The sequence below is a fragment of the Geotrypetes seraphini genome, chromosome 7 (genome assembly GCF_902459505.1).
Source record: "Geotrypetes seraphini chromosome 7, aGeoSer1.1, whole genome shotgun sequence".
Classification (NCBI taxonomy): Eukaryota; Metazoa; Chordata; class Amphibia; order Gymnophiona; family Dermophiidae; genus Geotrypetes; species Geotrypetes seraphini.
Genome location: NC_047090.1, coordinates 113,256,248 through 113,274,554, shown reverse-complemented (window position 1 = coordinate 113,274,554; position 18,307 = coordinate 113,256,248). Strand labels below are relative to the sequence as shown.

At 43.7% G+C, this 18,307-nt stretch overlaps 1 protein-coding gene across 5 annotated transcripts in view; it reads left to right on the top strand.

Moving 5' to 3' along the window:
• Positions 1-18,307, top strand: part of TTBK2 (tau tubulin kinase 2) — a 192,052-nt gene that overhangs the window by 146,561 nt on the left and 27,184 nt on the right. For all 5 annotated transcript variants that reach the window (XM_033952141.1, XM_033952139.1, XM_033952137.1 and 2 more), the window contains 2 exons: positions 2,084-2,300; positions 14,572-14,783. In XM_033952141.1, the coding sequence (XP_033808032.1) occupies positions 2,084-2,300; positions 14,572-14,783 (429 nt within the window). The remainder of the gene's footprint in view (positions 1-2,083; positions 2,301-14,571; positions 14,784-18,307) is intronic.

Below are 18,307 nucleotides of genomic sequence, written 5' to 3'. Positions count from 1 at the left end.
CTTACTATCTCGATCGTACAAGGGCTCACCGCTTGTCCCCTCAGCTCTTCCTGACCTTCGACCCGAATCGTTTGGGTCGACCGGTCTCTAAACGGACGCTATCCAACTGGCTTGCAGCTTGCATCGCGTTCTGTTACGCTCGGGCCGGTCTGTCACTAGACGGTGCTGTCACGGCCCACAGGGTAAGAGCTATGGCCGCTTCTGTTGCTTTCCTCCGTTCCACACCCATTGAGGAAATCTGCAAGGCGGCCACCTGGTCCTCAGTTCACACATTCACTACTCACTACTGTCTGGATGCTTTCTCCAGACGGGATGGGCACTTCGGCCAATCTGTACTTCAGAATTTATTTTCCTAATGGCCAACCATCCCCCCTCCCCCTTTGTTAGCTTGGAGGTCACCCATGCGTAAAGAATATGCTGCCTGCTTGTCCTGGGATAAAGCACAGTTACTTACCGTAACAGGTGTTATCCAGGGACAGCAGGCAGATATTCTTATGTCCCACCCTCCTCCCCGGGTTGGCTTCTTAGCTGGCTTATACTAACTGGGGACCACGCACTCCTCCGTCGGGCGGGAAGGCACTCGCGCACGCGCGGTGCGGCCAACTAGAACTTTCTAGTAAAAAGGTCCGTACCGTGGGCTCCGTCGGTGACGTCACCCATGCGTAAAGAATATCTGCCTGCTGTCCCTGGATAACACCTGTTACGGTAAGTAACTGTGCTTTGTCACTGAAGCCAAAGTACTCTGTGTTATAGGGAAATCCAAGTTCAGAGCCTCTGTTTGACAGGACCCAGCTGAGGATGCAGTTTGGAGAAGACTCCTATATAGCTTGGGAAGTGGAAGTATCTCCTGCAATATCTGGGAAGAGTTAGGAGTAGAAGAGGATCTAAAGGATTAAAAGACCAAATAGCTTCAAAATAAGCTATTTATTTTCAGTAATCTTTTCGGCAGATACTTTTTTTTTAAATTTATAGTCCATATGGGCAAGGTGATCAAACTTTGCTCTTGCAAAGCCCAAGACTGGAAAATAGCCTGGGTTGCAACAGATTGAGAAGGGGAATTCATCAAAGAGCACTAAGCACATTTACACACTAAGTACTAAAGATATCCATAGGAATATAATGGGCATCTTTAGTGGTTAGCATGTGCTAACACGTTTGCATCCTTTGAGTTCCCCCCTGAATTGAGTCTTGCAAAGGAACTGAACTAGAGAATATTTGAAAGACTGAGACATGCTGGGAAAGGTCTTAACAGTTATCAACACTAGTGAATTTTTATCATTTTCTAACTTTATGTATTCTAAGATAAGCTTTTTTTGTCTTCAAATCAACAGCTATTCAAAATAGTTAATATAAAAAAATTCTTGATAGATAGTGGAGGGAAAGGGATTGGGACTTGAATACCACCTTTTTGTAGTTATATAACCACACTCAAAGCTGTTCCCTATCTATCCTAGTGGGCTCACAATATTTCTAATGTATCTGAGGCAATGGAGGATTAAGTGACTTGCCTAGGGTCACAAGGAACAGTCAGAATTTTCTTTGTAAAACACATTTTGTGTTTTATGCTAGCAAATATATAAAACTGCTGCATACATTTAATCCAGCAAATGCCGTTGCTAGCAAACTTTTACTGCCAGTAACTAATAGCCAACTGTCACCTCCTCGTACATCCAACAAGCAATATGGAACTTCTTAGCATACTTAATTATCTTCACACTATCTTCACAATATTTACAGTTGATTATTCAACAAAACTTGAAAATCAATTCAAAAACTTATCTTGTAGATAGTGCAAGAGAGTCGGTAGCCGACATAGCTATTTTTCAATTCCTGCATCAGGGTAAACAAACTCCTTCAGCACACACTTTCTTCTTGACACCTCTAGTGGGGATATACACGCTCAGCCATTTAATGTCACCATTCATTATATCTTGTACACATTTTCATAGATAAAGACTGAGAAATGACTGTCATATGAAGTGATTTAAATACTTTTGTCACTTGATTTAAAACAGATTTTTTTTTTATAAATGTAATCTGAATGTGGTTTTACCTAACACTTGCTGTATATCTCCTTTTGTAGAATTGCCAATGCCACACCAATCCCAGGAGATTTGCTGCGAGAGAATACAGATGAAGTGTTTCCAGATGAGCAGCTTAGTGATGGAGACAATGGAATCCCAGCCGCTGTCACTCCAGAGAAGATGCCTGGTTCACCGGGACATCATCATTCTCAGGAGAAGGATGTCTGGGAAGAGATGGACGCCAACAGGAACAAGATTAAACTAGAACTCTGTAAGGTATGCAAATATGAAACCCTTTCATTACTAATTTGAAACTGCACATTAGTAAATGTTATACTGAATTAACAGTTTACTAATGAGTATTCAAAATATACTGTAATGTATATTTATAATGGACTTTAGTATCCCTGCCCCTGAAGGTGAAACTACTAAAAGGCAAATCTTAATGAAATCTCTATGTTGAAAATGTGTATAATCAGCCATGACAACATACATCTGCATCCCCCTGCTCCCTCCCCAACCATTATCCTTAGACAAGCAGTTAACTATTGAAAAATACATATAGATGAAATTCATGCAACTAAATCTCTCCTACCTAGTACATCATTGCTTTCTTGCGGTAATCCTGCCCCCAACTCTAAAATTACTCCCAACCCAAGATCCAGAAAGTTCCTCTCTTGCAGATCCACTGAAACCTTCTGCTCTAGAATTATGTGATCAGTCCCCAAGCACTTATGTAATTCTCAGCTTGAGAGAAACTACTTGCTTGACTACTGTAATTCATCCTGTTTGGCAACTGAGCTGTTTGATACTTTTAAGATGATATCCATAGACAACAGGATAAATTGGACACAAGCCTTTCTGTCTTTCCAGGAGTTGATGTGAATTGAAGTAAATTCACAGAAGTGCAATTTATTAGGAAGGTCATACACGCTCAAATATTTTATAGTACTACCTAGCTCAGAGATTTAATTTGTTCCAGCACTGTCAGATGTCACCCACTTGTGTGTCTTATTTGCCCTGATGTCTATGCAATATATTTATTACAGATAAGCAGCTTTGTTTTATTTGGTACATAAATATTATGGAGTTCATAATCTAAAAATAAAGATGTCCAAAAACAGTCATAAGCTGGCACTTGGACGTCCAATTGCCGATTTTTGAAGCCAACTTTCTGGATGTCTAGCAAGGCATTTTGCCTACTGTATGCCCAGAGGTCTGGGGGGGGGCATTTTGGGAAGCATGTTGGGGGCAGATTTTGGATGAGTTAGACTTGGATGTCATGTAGCAATAATCAAATCTTTCACAGGATGTCCTAGATGGAACTTAGACGTTTTGGGCTAGACCTGGTTTAGAAGTGTCTAAGTGCCACAAAGATACCCAAATTTACCAGATGACCACTTGATTGATTAAGTAATGAGGCACCCCCCCCCCCCCACACACACACACACATATTCTCCCCCGGTGGTTACCCCACAAAGATCTAAATGAAACAGTACATACATGTCTCTAAAAAAACAGCACTTGGTATGGGAAAGCCTAGTAGAGCAATAAACATGTGTCTTAAGTAGCCTGGTAGATGGGTTAGTGCAGTGGTTCCCAACCCTGTCCTGGAGGACCACCAGGCCAATTGGGTTTTCAGGTTAGCCCTAATGAATATGCATGGGGCAGATTTGCATGCCTATCACTTCCATTATATGCAAATCTCTCTCATGCATATTCATTAGGGCTAGCCTGAAAACCCGATTGGCTTGGTGGTCCTCCAGGACAGGGTTGGGAACCACTGGGTTAGTGAACCATAGCGAGGAGGACCCAGGCTCATAAGTCACTCTTACTACATTTATGGTGGAACGTGTGAGTCTGCCAAAACCCTACTCAACTGCTGTAATCTTTTTTTTTTTTTAATTGTGTAGTCTATTTGTGTGTCCCAGGTTCAGGCCTCAGAGGCCGTAGGAAGTAAGATGAGACAAGAGCCAGGTGTTGCATAAAAAAGTATATTTTAAAGGAATAGGCTTTTACAAATAGAGTATAAATTAGATTTAATGCTCCTGTGTGTGTATGTCTATCCTGCCTTCCTGAATGAATGAGAGCAAAGCAGAGAGCCTGTGCCATGCCTGAATGAATGGTGGATGTATAGGTGTGAAGAAGGAGAAAGAAAGAAGAATGAGCAAGAAAGAAATGCAGGTGCTGCAGCCGGTCTTTATAGGTTTGTTTGTTTTAAAAATAGTATCTTCCATTATCTTCTGTTCTCACAATTTGGTATCTGTTTGAAACAGTGGCTCTGGTATCTGGAGTCATTCTATGTCTGAATTCCTTGAGCACCTGTCCTTATCACATCTGTTTGAAAAGCCAGGGCTTTGCAGGATACTCCCCAGTACTATGCAAATAGTGTTTTGTTAATCTCAAGTACAGTGGTGCCTCGCATAACGGACGCCTCGCACAGCGAACGCTGCGCACAACGAACTTTATGTCTTGATCCGTACAACGAACTTCGTTTCACACAACGAAGTCGCCCGAGCTGCATCCTTCCGCGCAGGCACTGCGCTTAACTGCCCTCTCTCCGCCTGGTTCCCTCTTGCCCCCCCCCCCGACTCCCCGACACGATCGGGGCAAGAGGGAGCTCAAGCCCTCTTGCCCCCCCCCGACTCCCCGACACGATCGGGGCAAGAGGGAGCTCAAGCCCTCTTGCCCCCCCCCGACTCCCCGACACGATCGGGACAAGAGGGAGCTCAAGCCCTCTTGCCCCCCCCCGACTCCCCGACACGATCGGGGCAAGAGGGAGCTCAAGCCCTCTTGCCCCCCCGACTCCCCGACACGATCGGGGCAAAAGGGAGCTCACGCCCTCTTGCCCCCCCCGACTCCCCGACACGATCGGGGCAAAAGGGAGCCCAAGCCCTCTTGCCCCGCCGATTCCCCAACTCCCCGACAATATCGGGCCAGGAGGGAGCCCAAGTCCTCCTGGCCACGGCGACCCCCTAACCCCACCCTGCACTACATTACGGGCAGGAGGGATCCCAGGCCCTCCTGCCCTCGACGCAAACCCCCCCTCCCCCCAACGACCGCCCCCCCCCAAGAACCTCCGACCGCCCCCCCAGCCGACCCGCGACCCCCCTGGCCGACCCCCACGACACCCCCAACCCCCTTCCCCGTACCTTTCTGTAGTTGGCCGGACAGACGGGAGCCAAACCCGCCTGTCCGGCAGGCAGCCAACGACGGAATGAGGCCGGATTGGCCCATCCGTCCCAAAGCTCCGCCTACTGGTGGGGCCTAAGGCGCCTGGGCCAATCAGAATAGGCCCGGGAGCCTTAGGTCCCTCCTGGGGGCGGGGCCTGAGGCACATGGGCCCAACCCGACCATGTGCCTCAGGCCCTGCCCCCAGGAGGGACCTAAGGCTCCCGGGCCTATTCTGATTGGCCCAGGCGCCTTAGGCCCCACCAGTAGGCGGAGCTTTGGGACGGATGGGCCAATCCGGCCTCATTCCGTCGATGGCTGCCTGCCGGACAGGCGGGTTTGGCTCCCGTCTGTCCGGCCAACTACAGAAAGGTACGGGGAAGGGGGTTGGGGGCAGTGTTCCCGCTAAGCTGCGCTGGCGTGCGCTTGCGCACAAAATATTACCTCGCAGCGCACAAGTTTCTCGTCACAGCGCACACAGTGTAGAGCACAGTTCTTCAACCGGCGGACCGGTGCCGGTCCGCAAACAAAATCTTGCCGGTCCGCGAAGGATTCGGTCCCCGCCGCAACGAAAGGCCGGCGTCAGCTGACTTGCAACTTCCTGTTGCAGTCGCTGTGCCGGGACTCCTGCCTTCGCCGGGACTCCTGCCTTCCACCGCGTTTGCCTCCTGCCTTGTCTCCGCACCTCCAGACCAGCAGCGGCAGCTGTGTATGCTTTTAACTTCGGCACAGAGCTGCCCCTAATCAATAGTTTAGCGCGGTTTCATAAGGCAGCCTCGGGGCCTTTGCTAGGCCGGCCCACATCGCATCATCGAAGCGGGCCGGCTATCAAAGGCCCCGAGGCTGCCTCATGAAACCGCGCTAAACTATTGATTAGGGGCAGCTCTGTGCCGAAGTTAAAAGCATACACAGCTGCCGCTGCTGGTCTGAACTCTTGGGCCGCTGAAGGAGGGCAAAAAGCAGCTGTCCTGGAGGTTTCCCTTCCTCTCGCCTTTACAGGTTCCTTTTTTCCACCTTTTTTTTTTTCCTTCAAACGGCAACGGGCCCCAGCATCGACATCAATCAAGTAAGTTCCACTGTCAATCAAGCGGTTCTGCTCGGCCAAAGCTTCCCCTGTGACATGAGCCACCCTCAGGGGAAAGAAAGTGACCCACAAAGGTGAGGGGAAGGGGGGCAGATGATGGAAGTTGGGGGGGGGAGAGAGAGAGAGAGAGAGAAGGGGCAGATGATGGAATGGAGGAGATGAGAGAGAGAGAGAAGGGGACAGATGATGGAAGTGAGAAGAAGGGAGAGAGAGCAGAAGGCAGATGGATGTCAGTTGAGAGGGGAGAGCAGATGCTGAATGGAAGTGGGGAAAGAACACATACTGGATGGAAGGAGGAGATAAATAAAGGGAAGAAAATAGTAAGATAATGGAGGGGTGAGGGAAAGGGGTGACAAGCTGTGTGTAGACACAGTGAAAAGAGGGAAACGGGACTAAATAGTAAGAAAGAATTTAATTTAGATGGAGGCAGAAAATAGAGAAGGAAGACCAGAGAAGAAAAGGGAAGAGAGAGTAGAGAATGATCAGATCTGAGTGGAGGAAATGAGAAGAGAGATATGCTAAAAACCACAGGGGGGAGGGAAGGATAGAGATGCCAGACCATGAGGGGAACAGAAGGAAGATGATGGATGCTAGACCAAATTGGGGGGTGGGGGGGGGGGCAGGAGGAGAGATGGCAGTGCTTCTTTAGCTTCCAGCTGGCTTAGGGCTCTCTCTGACCAGGGGGCAGTTGCCCTAGTTCCACTCCCCTAACACCATTCCTGTCATGTGTGACTGTGATATTCTGTTACTTGATATTTGTGTAGCATTCTGTAATAATTTGGCTTATTAAGTTTTCTTGATAGTAGAGGGGATATATGTGAAGGGGAGGGGAGACAGGGGTTTTGTTGATTTTGCCCTGTATTATTTGTATTTATAAAATGACAATTGTATAGAATATTGTTTCTTTTTATACTTTAATAAAATATGTTCAATATAAAATTATAACTATTTGAGGCTTGTGCGGATGGGATCAGATGGTTTTTGGGACCGAGCTTGCGGGGACGGGGCGGCGATGGTTTTTAAAAAAAAATTTCAGTCTTAGTAGTTTGCCGGTCCACGAAATAATTATTTTATTTCCGCCGGTCCATAGGTGTAAAAAGGTTGAAGAACACTGCCTTAGAGAGTTTCCCTTTGTAAATTTTCCTGTTACACTATACGGACTAGAGTATGTCCCCATGAACCTACAAATCTTAAATTCAGTTCCATAACTGGCCTGGAACTTAAGCTGGCCTGATGCCTTGACAACATATTTATTTGGCTCATAACTTGCTGGCGCCCGATATTTTTAGCTCACAGTGAAAAAAGTTTGCTCACAACACCCGCCCGCTTAGAGGGAACACTGGGGTGTCGTGGGGGTCGGCCAGGGGGGTCGCGGGTCGGCTGGGGGGGCGGTCGGAGGTTCTTGGGGGGGGGCGGTCGTTGGGGGGAGGGGGGGTTTGCGTCGAGGGCAGGAGGGCCTGGGATCCCTCCTGCCCGTAATGTAGTGCAGGGTGGGGTTAGGGGGTCGCCGTGGCCAGGAGGACTTGGGCTCCCTCCTGGCCCGATATTGTCGGGGAGTTGGGGAATCGGCGGGGCAAGAGGGCTTGGGCTCCCTTTTGCCCCGATCGTGTCGGGGAGTCGGGGGGGCAAGAGGGCTTGAGCTCCCTTTTGCCCCGATCGTGTCGGGGAGTCGGGGGGGCAAGAGGGCTTGAGCTCCCTCTTGCCCCGATCGTGTCGGGGAGTCGGGGGGGGGCAAGAGGGCTTGAGCTCCCTCTTGTCCCGATCGTGTCGGGGAGTCGGGGGGGGCAAGAGGGCTTGAGCTCCCTCTTGCCCCGATCGTGTCGGGGAGTCGGGGGGGGCAAGAGGGCTTGAGCTCCCTCTTGCCCCGATCGTGTCGGGGAGTCGGGGGGGCAAGAGGGCTTGAGCTCCCTCTTGCCCCGATCGTGTCGGGGGTGCCAGGGACCACACGGAGTCACCCACCGTACCACCCGATTCGGGTAAGCGCAGGTATCGGTGGGTGGCTTATTTGCGGGGGGGTGCCTTATTTTACATTTTTTTCTAAAAAGGGGGGGCTGTCTTATTTGATGGCCCTGCCTTATCATCGGGGAAACACGGTAGAAAAAAAAAAAAAATGAACAGTTAAGTCCCAGTTTTTGCCGCTGAGACTCTGCCCTCTCACTGTAAAATTAGACTCTACTTAGTCTGGCTTTAAATTTAAAAAATGTGTGTTGTTTTAAAAAACAATTATGTTTTTAGATGTATCTAAATAAAAATAATAACCAAAAATTTATCTTTTTTTATGTCATCTTAGCATATTTTATGCTACAGAACGAATTATTTTTTTTAACATGTATTGTTATGGGAAAACGCGTTTCACACAACGAACGTTTCACATAACAAACTTGCTCCTGGAACGGATTAAGTTCGTTGTGTGAGGCACCACTGTACTGGTCTTTTAGGAGTCATTTAGTGGCATTCTAAGGTCTTTTGTTAAACTGAATGGGCAGGAGCCATTCAGTCTCTCTGCACTAACATTCCCAGGGTCAGATTTGTTTAGCATAATATCCCAGAATCCTTTTCTTGCACTCTGGACACAGTCAGCACACAGTAATATAATACTGACAACTGCCATATAGGTGCCACCTGAAGCCTTAAAGGCTATTGAGGTGGTAGATAGGTGGGTATAATAGGTTTTTGGGGGCTCACTATAAATTATAAAGGGGTTATGGTGAGAGGTATATCTGTCACCCTTTATGTGAAGTTCACAGCATTGCTCTCTAAGGTATGCTACTGCTCTTTTGGGATGGCTCTGGCCAGTCCATTACAATGGAACTCCTCTTGTATAAGGTAAGACTAAAGAGGTTAGGGCTTTTCAGCTTGGAAAAGAGACAGCTGAAGGGGAGATATGTAAAAAGTCTACAAAATCCTGAGTGGTGTAGAACAGGTACAAGTGGATCAATTTTTTACTCTATTAAAAATTACAAAGACTAGGGGCACTCAATGAAGTTACAGAGAGATACTTTTAAACCAATAGGAGGAAATATTTTTTCACTCTGAGAATAGTTAAACTCTGGAATGCATTGCCAGAGGTTGTGGTAAGAGCGGATAGTGTAGCTGAAAGATTTGGACAATTTCCTGGAGGAAAAGTCCATAGTCTGTTATTGAGAGAGACATGGGGAAGCCACTGCTTGCCCTGGATTGGTAGCCTGGAATGTTGCTACTATTTGGGCTTTTGCCAGGTACTTGTGACCTGGATTGGCCACTGTGAAGACAGGATACTGGGCTAGATGGACCATTGGTCTGACCCAGTAAGGCTATTCTTATGTTCTTAATGCTTGCTCCTCCTACATCCAAATGTCTCTCTTGCATTATTAGATCCAGCTAAACTGAAAATCAAACACCAAGGCAAATTGCAGTTTTTTCTTAAGCCTCAAGAGGTTCAGCAGTTTTTACAACAATATAATATTTTGGACATGATTTGGACTTGGATGTTTCTGTGGTCAAAAATGGGGTATAAAATTAGATGTCCTAAGGTCGGGCAGCCTTTGAATGTCCTGACGTTTAAGTAGGCGATGATAAAAAAAATAATTATGGACATATAGCACCATTTGAAAATGGATGTTTCTGAGCTTCCAAATTTGGAGGCAGGAAAGACTCAAATTGGACTTAGACATCCTTTTTGAAAATGGCTCTCCACATAATAATTTCTGCCCATACAACAAACCTATTTATTTTATATGTTCCATATACTCTGATCCAAATCATCTTTATATGTAGTGGTATATACACTGTTTAATTCGTATATGACCTATTATAATAAACCATCCTTCAGAATACTGTAGTGGTTCTTATTCGTATTGCCATGCCTCTTTGTCAGTTGAATGCAGAAAATACCAGTTCTCCTAGCCAATCCTTTATTACTCATTTGTTGAAAGACATTTGTACATTTTTAATCCAAAAATAAATAAGGCATCAGCTCTTAGCTATGCAACCAAGCAACAAGAACTGGAAACTTCATTGTAGCTGTTTTGGAGGGAAAAGACCTTAGGAGCCTTTTATTGTCCAACGATTGCTGCAAGTAGGTCTTTAGTTAAGAACATCATAATAGCATTACTGGTGGCCAGTGGTCCATGTAGGCCAGTAGCCTGTCTTCACGGTAGCCAATTCAAGACACAAGTACCTGGCAAAAACCCAACTAGTAGCAATATTCATTTCAACTTTAGATCTAAAAACCTCTTAATTCAACTGTGATCTCAATACTGTTGCCAGCAGAAGCCTTCCTTTTCACTCCCACCCTTCATCATGGAGTCAATTTTATAACTATTCACAATTTCTGTGAAAAGCAGACCAAGAAATAAATAAGAACATAAGAACATAAGCAATGCCTCTGCTGGGTCAGACCTGAGGTCCATCGTGCCCACCCATCAGGTCCAGGACCTGTGCAGTAATCCTCTATCTATACCCCTCTATTCCCTTTTCCAGCAGAAAATTGTCCAATCCTTTCTTAAACCCCGGTACCGTACTCTGTCCTATTACATCTTCTGGAAGCGCATTCCAGGTGTCCACCACACGTTGGGTAAAGAAGAACTTCCTAGCATTTGTTTTGAATCGGTCCCCTTTCAATTTTTCTGCATGCCCTCTTGTACTTTTATTATTTGAAAGTTTGAAGAATCTGTCCCTCTCTACTCTCTCTATGCCCTTGATGATCTTGTAAGTCTCTATCATATCCCCTCTAAGTCTCCTCTTCTCCAGGGAAAAGAGACCCAGTTTCTCCAATCTCTCAGGGTATGAAATGATACATATGAGGTCACATGACACTATGGTGCTGAGTAGATATTAGTGCTCTCAGCTCCATTGTCCTCAAACCCTTTTAGCCCTATTAATGTATCAGCTTCTGGATGCTTTTTATCAAATTCGATCACTGAATCCAGGCATTGAAATATGGTACAGGACTACAAAACTGCAGAAAAGGAGAAAGACTGTTAATGGAGGTGAGCACAAGATGGTGGATTCAGCAGGACCTCCTTGCACAGCGGGATGACAGCATAGATGACAGAATTAACAGCAGAGATCACTGCAATTGTGAAAGCCTTGCTTAATTGCAAATTACAAGCTAGAAAGCATAGATGAACAACTAGAAAATCTTATCCAGGCCTTTTACTTGGTGGCACAGTGCCTAGACACCTTTTATGCCTTGTACATATTCATTGAATGTCTAGCCTTACTTTGTTGTGAACCGCCTAGAACTGCTATGGTCTGGCAGTATATAAGAATAAAGTTATGTTCAAATATATTTTATTGAGCTCAACAGAGAAAACAAGCATCAGCACAAAAGGCATCAAAAACAAGCTCAAGTTATATCAAATGAACCCACAACATCCAACAACCCGTCCCCCCAAACCATCCTCCCCTATAAGAATAAAGTTATTATTATAGTGGCCGTCTGACTCAGGAGAACCAGAGACTTAACAAAATGTGCTAGCTCTTAGAAGATAAGACTGATGATGTAGAGAATCACAGCTGGTGTAATAATTTACCTTTAATTGGTTTGCTGGAATCTGTTGCTGAATTGGAGCTTTAGGAGTTTCTGGAAATGTGGCTGTTGTAGGACTTTCAACTTTTCAACGCAATGGGTCCTCTTAGAATTGAATGGGCCCACAGTATCAGACCCTGTTATGACTAAAATCAACAGCCCAGAGCAGTGATTTTAAAGCTGCTTAAATTTGTCCATAAAGAGGAAATTTTGAGAGCCATATGAGTGGGTCAAACACTGGAATATCAGACTCGCAAAATGCTTATGCTTTTAAGATTACTTGGGTAAAGTAACAAATATGAGAAGTTTGCTCCCTTGTGATCTGTTTGTGCAGACAAAAGTCTCTTTTGCATTAGAACCCGCTAAACTGAAAATCACACATCAAGGCAAATTGCAGTTTTTTCTTAAGCCTCAAGAGCATCAGCAGTTTTTAAAACAATATAATTTTTTCCTGCACAAGATTCCGAGGAGGGAATAACCTGATCTTCTGAGACAACTGGATGCTTCTTGGAATAATTTAATGTTTAAGCCTTGCTATCATACTGTGAGCTGGAAACCTGTTGTATTTGCTTGAAGCTTGCTCATATTCTTCTGCCATTGGCAAACTACTTATAGATAACAACTTGTTGTGAGCCTGCTTAACTGGGGCTCAGATGACTGTCCTTTACCATAACGATCTTAAGGTCTGGTTTATAGTCATAGAGAAACCAGAGGGGACTGACAAGAAGTTCTCTTGTGTCTCCCTTCTCCCACTCTTTGCTGCATAAACATAGAGCTCCTTTTATCAAGTTACGCTAGCGGTTTAACGCGCGTAATAGCGTGCTTTAAACTGCCGGCCACGCTAGCCGCTAATGCCTGCCTTGAACAGGCGGCAGTTTTTTGGCCAGCGCGGGGGTTAGCGTGTGATTAAAAGTCACGTGCGCTAAACCCGCTAGCGCGGCTTGATAAAAGGAGCCCATAATGTCTCTTGATAAGTGATTCTCATTGAGCGATTAATGGTTTGATAGTAATGCTATTTTGAATGTACAGATGATTGGTTCTGTTTTATTTATATGTGCATTTAACTTTCAAAAAGGAGAATATGATAAAATGAGTGGTTAAAATATGGTTAGAGGAACAGGTGCAAAGGTCAAAATTTTACATCAGGCTTGGATGTTGTTCAAAAATGCCATCCTGGAAGCCCAGACCAGATATATTCCATTAAAAAAAAAAGTGGAAGAAAGGCCAAACGGCAACTGGCATGGTTAAAAAGTAAGGTGCAATGTGTGCAAACAGTGGGCCTAGTAGAAAACAGCCCAAAGTCTTCCTTTTCTCTTACCTATAAAAAGAGGAGTATACTACATGCCACAGAAGGTATCAAACACCCCCTGCCCCCCCCTCCACTTTTCAGTACAGGCATTTTCATGACAAAATGTATCCAAATTAAGAGTTTGAGCTAATTTCTTATATTGGTTTGGAGTGGAAAGTGAGTAGGGCCTGGCTTGAAGAGGAAAGGGAAAGAGAATGTGGATGAGAGGAAGAGCAGGGTGGGAGAGGGACCTCTCTATCTGCATCCTTCATATCCTTTCCAAAGTATTATAAAACCTCTTCTTTCCCTTACTTAATTGTCTTTCTTCTCCCACCTGAGATACTGTTCCAACTGTCCCTTGTCCCTTTCTAGTCCTTACTCTCTCCTGCCCCTTCTGATCTATCCTACTCCTTCCTCTATCCCTATCCTCCTGCTTTTCTCCCTTTCCTGCTCCACTTATGATCATCCTTCATTTTTCCCTCTAGCCTCTGTTCTCTTTCTTCCCATCACTAAAGCCTCCTGTTCTCTCTCCTGCTCTGATACCTAAGATCACATATCTCTTGCACTCACCAAGCTCAGTAAATAAATACCAGTGCAATACAATAAATACCAATACACAAGATAGTATATGTGAGGTGGAAATTGAAATATCCAGGTTCAGGCAATCAGTTTCCCTGGTATTTTATAAAAGGCTTTGCCAGAGGCTAGAGCAGGAGTGTCCAACCTCAGGCTTCGTCAGGTCAGGTTTTCAGAATTTCCCCAATTAATATGCATGAGATTTATTTGCATACAATGGAGACAGTGCTTGAAAATATATTCATTGAGAAAATCCTAAAACCCTGAGTGGATTGTGGCCTTTGAGAACTGAGGTTGGTTACCCCTGCACTAGAGGTTTATGCTCTTTTTGGCAGCTTAAGTCCTACCAATATTGTACTGTAAGATTAGCACTAGGGGTCAGCTGGCACAATTTAGAACCTAGCACTAGAAGGCGCAGAAATAACTGGGATTGCTTCTGCCCCCTTAAAGACACCAGAGAGAGCCTCCGGTAAGACCCCGGGGGGGAGCTGGCTTTTGTTTGGAGGAGATTCAGAGATGTTATCGTGGTGGGGGGGAGGAGTGTCTTGCACCTTCCCCTTCAGGCTAGCATTTACGTATGCTTTGGTTCAGATGTTAAGGCTGAAGCAGAGATTTTTAGGCCTCCTCTGTATTCCCCTTGTAGAATGGAATATACAGCCTACTTGCACCACACCCCCCTTAATATCTGAACCTATTGTGGATTTCCATGTGTGTTTGTAAATAGCATCTTTCTAAAATCACTATTTACACATACAGTTTGCTATTAACATATGGAAATGCTTCTAAAATAGTCCCTTTTAATGTGATATTCATGTATATTAATGAGATACTAATTGATCATGTATAGATGTTTGCCACTTTGGGCTGTGAGTACTGCCAAGAGATTATACAGTTACTGTTTTATTTTTCCCCACAGGCTGCTACAGAGGAGGAGAACAGTCATGGTCCAGTAAATGGCAAGCTTAATGCACTAAGTCTTGGCTCTCCAATTCGTGTGCGCTCAGAGACTGCCCAGCCTGACAGAGATGTTCCATTACTACGCAAATTGCGTTCTATACACAGTTTTGAACTGGAAAAACGTCTAACCCTGGAGTCGAAGCCAGACACTGACAAATTTTTGGAAACTTGGTACAGAAATTTCAATTTACTTAAAACAGTTACATTTATGAAGACAGCTCTCAATCCACATTTTTTCTTAAGTTATCAGTGTGTAGCATACACACAAGTAGTAGCTGTGCCATGTCCATTCAGGTTGTGAATAATGGTGTTTCATGAGTCCTCCTGCAATAATTTATGGTTAGAAGATAAGTTACTGTACTGAATTAGACAAAAGTCCATCAAGCCCAGTAATGTTTCCAGTAGTGGTCAATCCAAGTCACAAGTACCTGGCAGGATTCTAAAAAGTAGCAAGGTTTCATGCAGCTAACCCCCAGGAATAAGCAGTGGCTTCCCCCCAAGTATACCTTAGTAACAGTTTATAGACTTTTCTTCCAGGAACATGTCTAATTATGCTGCTGTCTTTCTTGATAAAGGCAAAACTGTGATGATTTATACATGATTTTACAAAATATTTGTCGCTGCCTATGGAGAACAGTGAGATTGTCTATATGCTTTATGTGTGTATTTTAAAATATCTTGTATGTACTGTATATATGCATTTCTAATTACAGTACCACATTTGCTATTTTCTTTAGGAATGTTACTTTCATATGCTGAATCAATAAAGTCCTAGCTTTGAGATTAATGTTCATTTCTTAAATAAGAGAGATGTACCTTTGAATTCTCTGAGGACATGTGGGTGATGTTCCATGATTTATCACCTCTCTTCTCTCATACTTATATAATTCCACTGGAGTTCCGTTCCTTCCCTAACCATGTAAACCATGTCGAGCTCCATCTGCGGAGATGATGCGGTATATAAACCCAAGATTTAGATTAGATTAGATTAGATTAGCATGATGCGGGCACTGCCATAGTGCACTATCACTATAAGTCTTTGAGGCAGTGCCCCTACCGTACATGCACAGGTACCTTTCTGCCGGATGCTCGAGCACAGGAGCAGCAGTCAATCTGGTACTGTGGACCAGAGTTGTTTTTCTAATCTCAGCACATCAAACATTTTTTTTTACCACTTTCACCATTCACTACTGTTTGGAGCAAAATTCCAAATGGGATAGCTGGTTTGGAGAAGCAGTTTTGCATTTTTAATTTTTGAATGTCAACTCTACCCTCTGGCCTTTTTTTCTCTGCCAGACTTATATTTTAGTTAATTACCAATTTGATACCTGTAGCAGGTGTTCTTGCATCCATCATTTCTCCCCTAGAGTTGGCTTTCCTACTTAACTGCTGGTCTCATGCTTGACAACACATTATGGCAGCACTGGGCTCCGTAGATGTCACCCATATTTGAGAATATATGCCTGTTGTCCTTGGAGAATACTTGGTACAAATAAGTAATTTTGCTTTATGGAGCATTAGGATAATTATGTTGTCTTTGTGAGCTCTGTCCCTGTATATCTTTTTATATATATATATATATATATATATATATATATATATATATATTTAAATTTTTTATTAATTTTTCAATAACAACAACACAACACCACCACTATAGTCATCAATAATACAAAGCTCAAGATCTAGTTCCCACAACCACAAACAAGCCCTGCCCACACAACAAGATAAGATAAAATTTCCCCCCTCTCTCCCCCCCGCATGCAGTCTACTACACCAGGCCAAAGGAAATAATTCAACCATATCTTTCTACAGAGCATCCAATTTTTCCCCCAGCAGTTTCCAGGTATGTATGCGAAACACATAGTTAATGCAATGCTGTGCCACAGAAATTTCCATTCTCCCCAAAGACACCACTTTATTGGTCCACTCAAGATAAGGGGCAAAACTACTTTTCCAGGATTTTGCAATTAAGCACTTAGCAGCTGCCAAACCAATACGGGTGAGTTTAGTTTGCCATTTATGTTCCCCACTATTATACAAGCCCAACAGACAGCCTTGTGAGCTAGCTATCATTGACTTATCCAAAAGGTCAGACAAAGCATAAACTACTTTCTTCCAAAAAGGGTGCAAAGTCTGACAATCCCACCAAATATGTAAAAAATGTTTTCACCGAAGTATTGCATCGTCATCATTTATCCGACACATTAGAAAACATTCTATGCAGATGATCTGGGGTATAATACCAGCTGGTCAGTACCTTATAAGCATTCTCCTGAACTAGAGCACAAGAGGTGGCCTTATATACTTCCCCACAGATAATAACCCATTCTTTAGAAGTAAAACTCTGCCCTAAATCCCCTTCCCAATGTGTCATGTATGGAAAATGAGACAAATTTAGTCCTCTCCAATATTGGTATAATATAGAGATTGGCCTAGGAACCTTCTGCAACAATAACCAGAGATTCTCAAAATTTTACCCCTGAACTGGTACTCAAAAATCCCAGCCCTGGGCCTTGATAAAATGTTGTGCTTGACAATAAGCCAAGTAATCTCTCTCCAACACCCCATATTTCTGTTGCAGTCGTTCAAAATAGAGTATCCCTTCTCCCATCAGATCATGAAAGGTAAATATTCCCAATTGCACCCATGTGTGAAAGACCCTATTTTCACGCCCTACCACAAACTGAAGCTCATCTCGTATTGGTGCCAGAGAAGACACTGAGGAGCCATTCCCCAACCTATCCCATACCCGTTCCATAACAAGATAAAGTGCTTTAAAAATGGGTTATCAATACTCTGAGCCCAGGGACGAAGTGGTCCTGAGGTCCAGAGTCGATGTTTAAGTGGACCCATTCCCCCCATGTCTGCTCCAGTTGTATGTCCCTGTATGTTGAACCTTCTTTATCTTTTAGTATTCAGGTTTCAAACACCTCTTGTCTCAGTTTTTTCTTGGTAATAGTCTAACATATAGGTAAGGTCGGAAAACTGTTTTATGTAAAATTAATTTATATTTGTTTTTTTTTTTTTTTATAAATCTTTATTCATTTTTATCTCATACATCAAGTGAAGATACACATATTAAATCAATTTTTACAAAACACTTGAAATTACAATCATATAATCTTATAGAATAAGAATAAATACCCCCCCAATGATCAATACTTAATTGACAATATTATACATATATCCCATCCCTATCCAAGTATAAACTATTCATGTGCTTAAGATGTCTTCTCTTATTCTAATTTATATTTGTTAATGTACAAAATTATTGAAAAACTTCAGAATATTTCTCACTCCTGCAAAGGTTTCTACCAATGAACTGCCAGAATAAATGGAGGGAGGAGTGATATTGTGCTTCTATGATGCATACATGTGATATGTCAAGACATTTTCCACCAGCTTTGCAAAGTAAAATCAAGATTTTTATGTAACAGGCTGATCTTTATGAAAGCTTGCATAAGCAGTGAAAAGTAGAAAATAAATTATTAGAATTTATTTATTTTTATTGAAAGTGCTTGCCAAAATCCTTCATTGTAGAATGGCAATCAACAGGATTTGGATGAGTATGAAGAAGTGAATAAGCAATGTGCCTCAGGTCAAGCGTGATGACTGCTATGCAGAACCAAGCGTGTTGATTTTGTTTTCTTAATGAAGTTGGTTTTGTTTCCTGAACGTACATCACCTTTTAA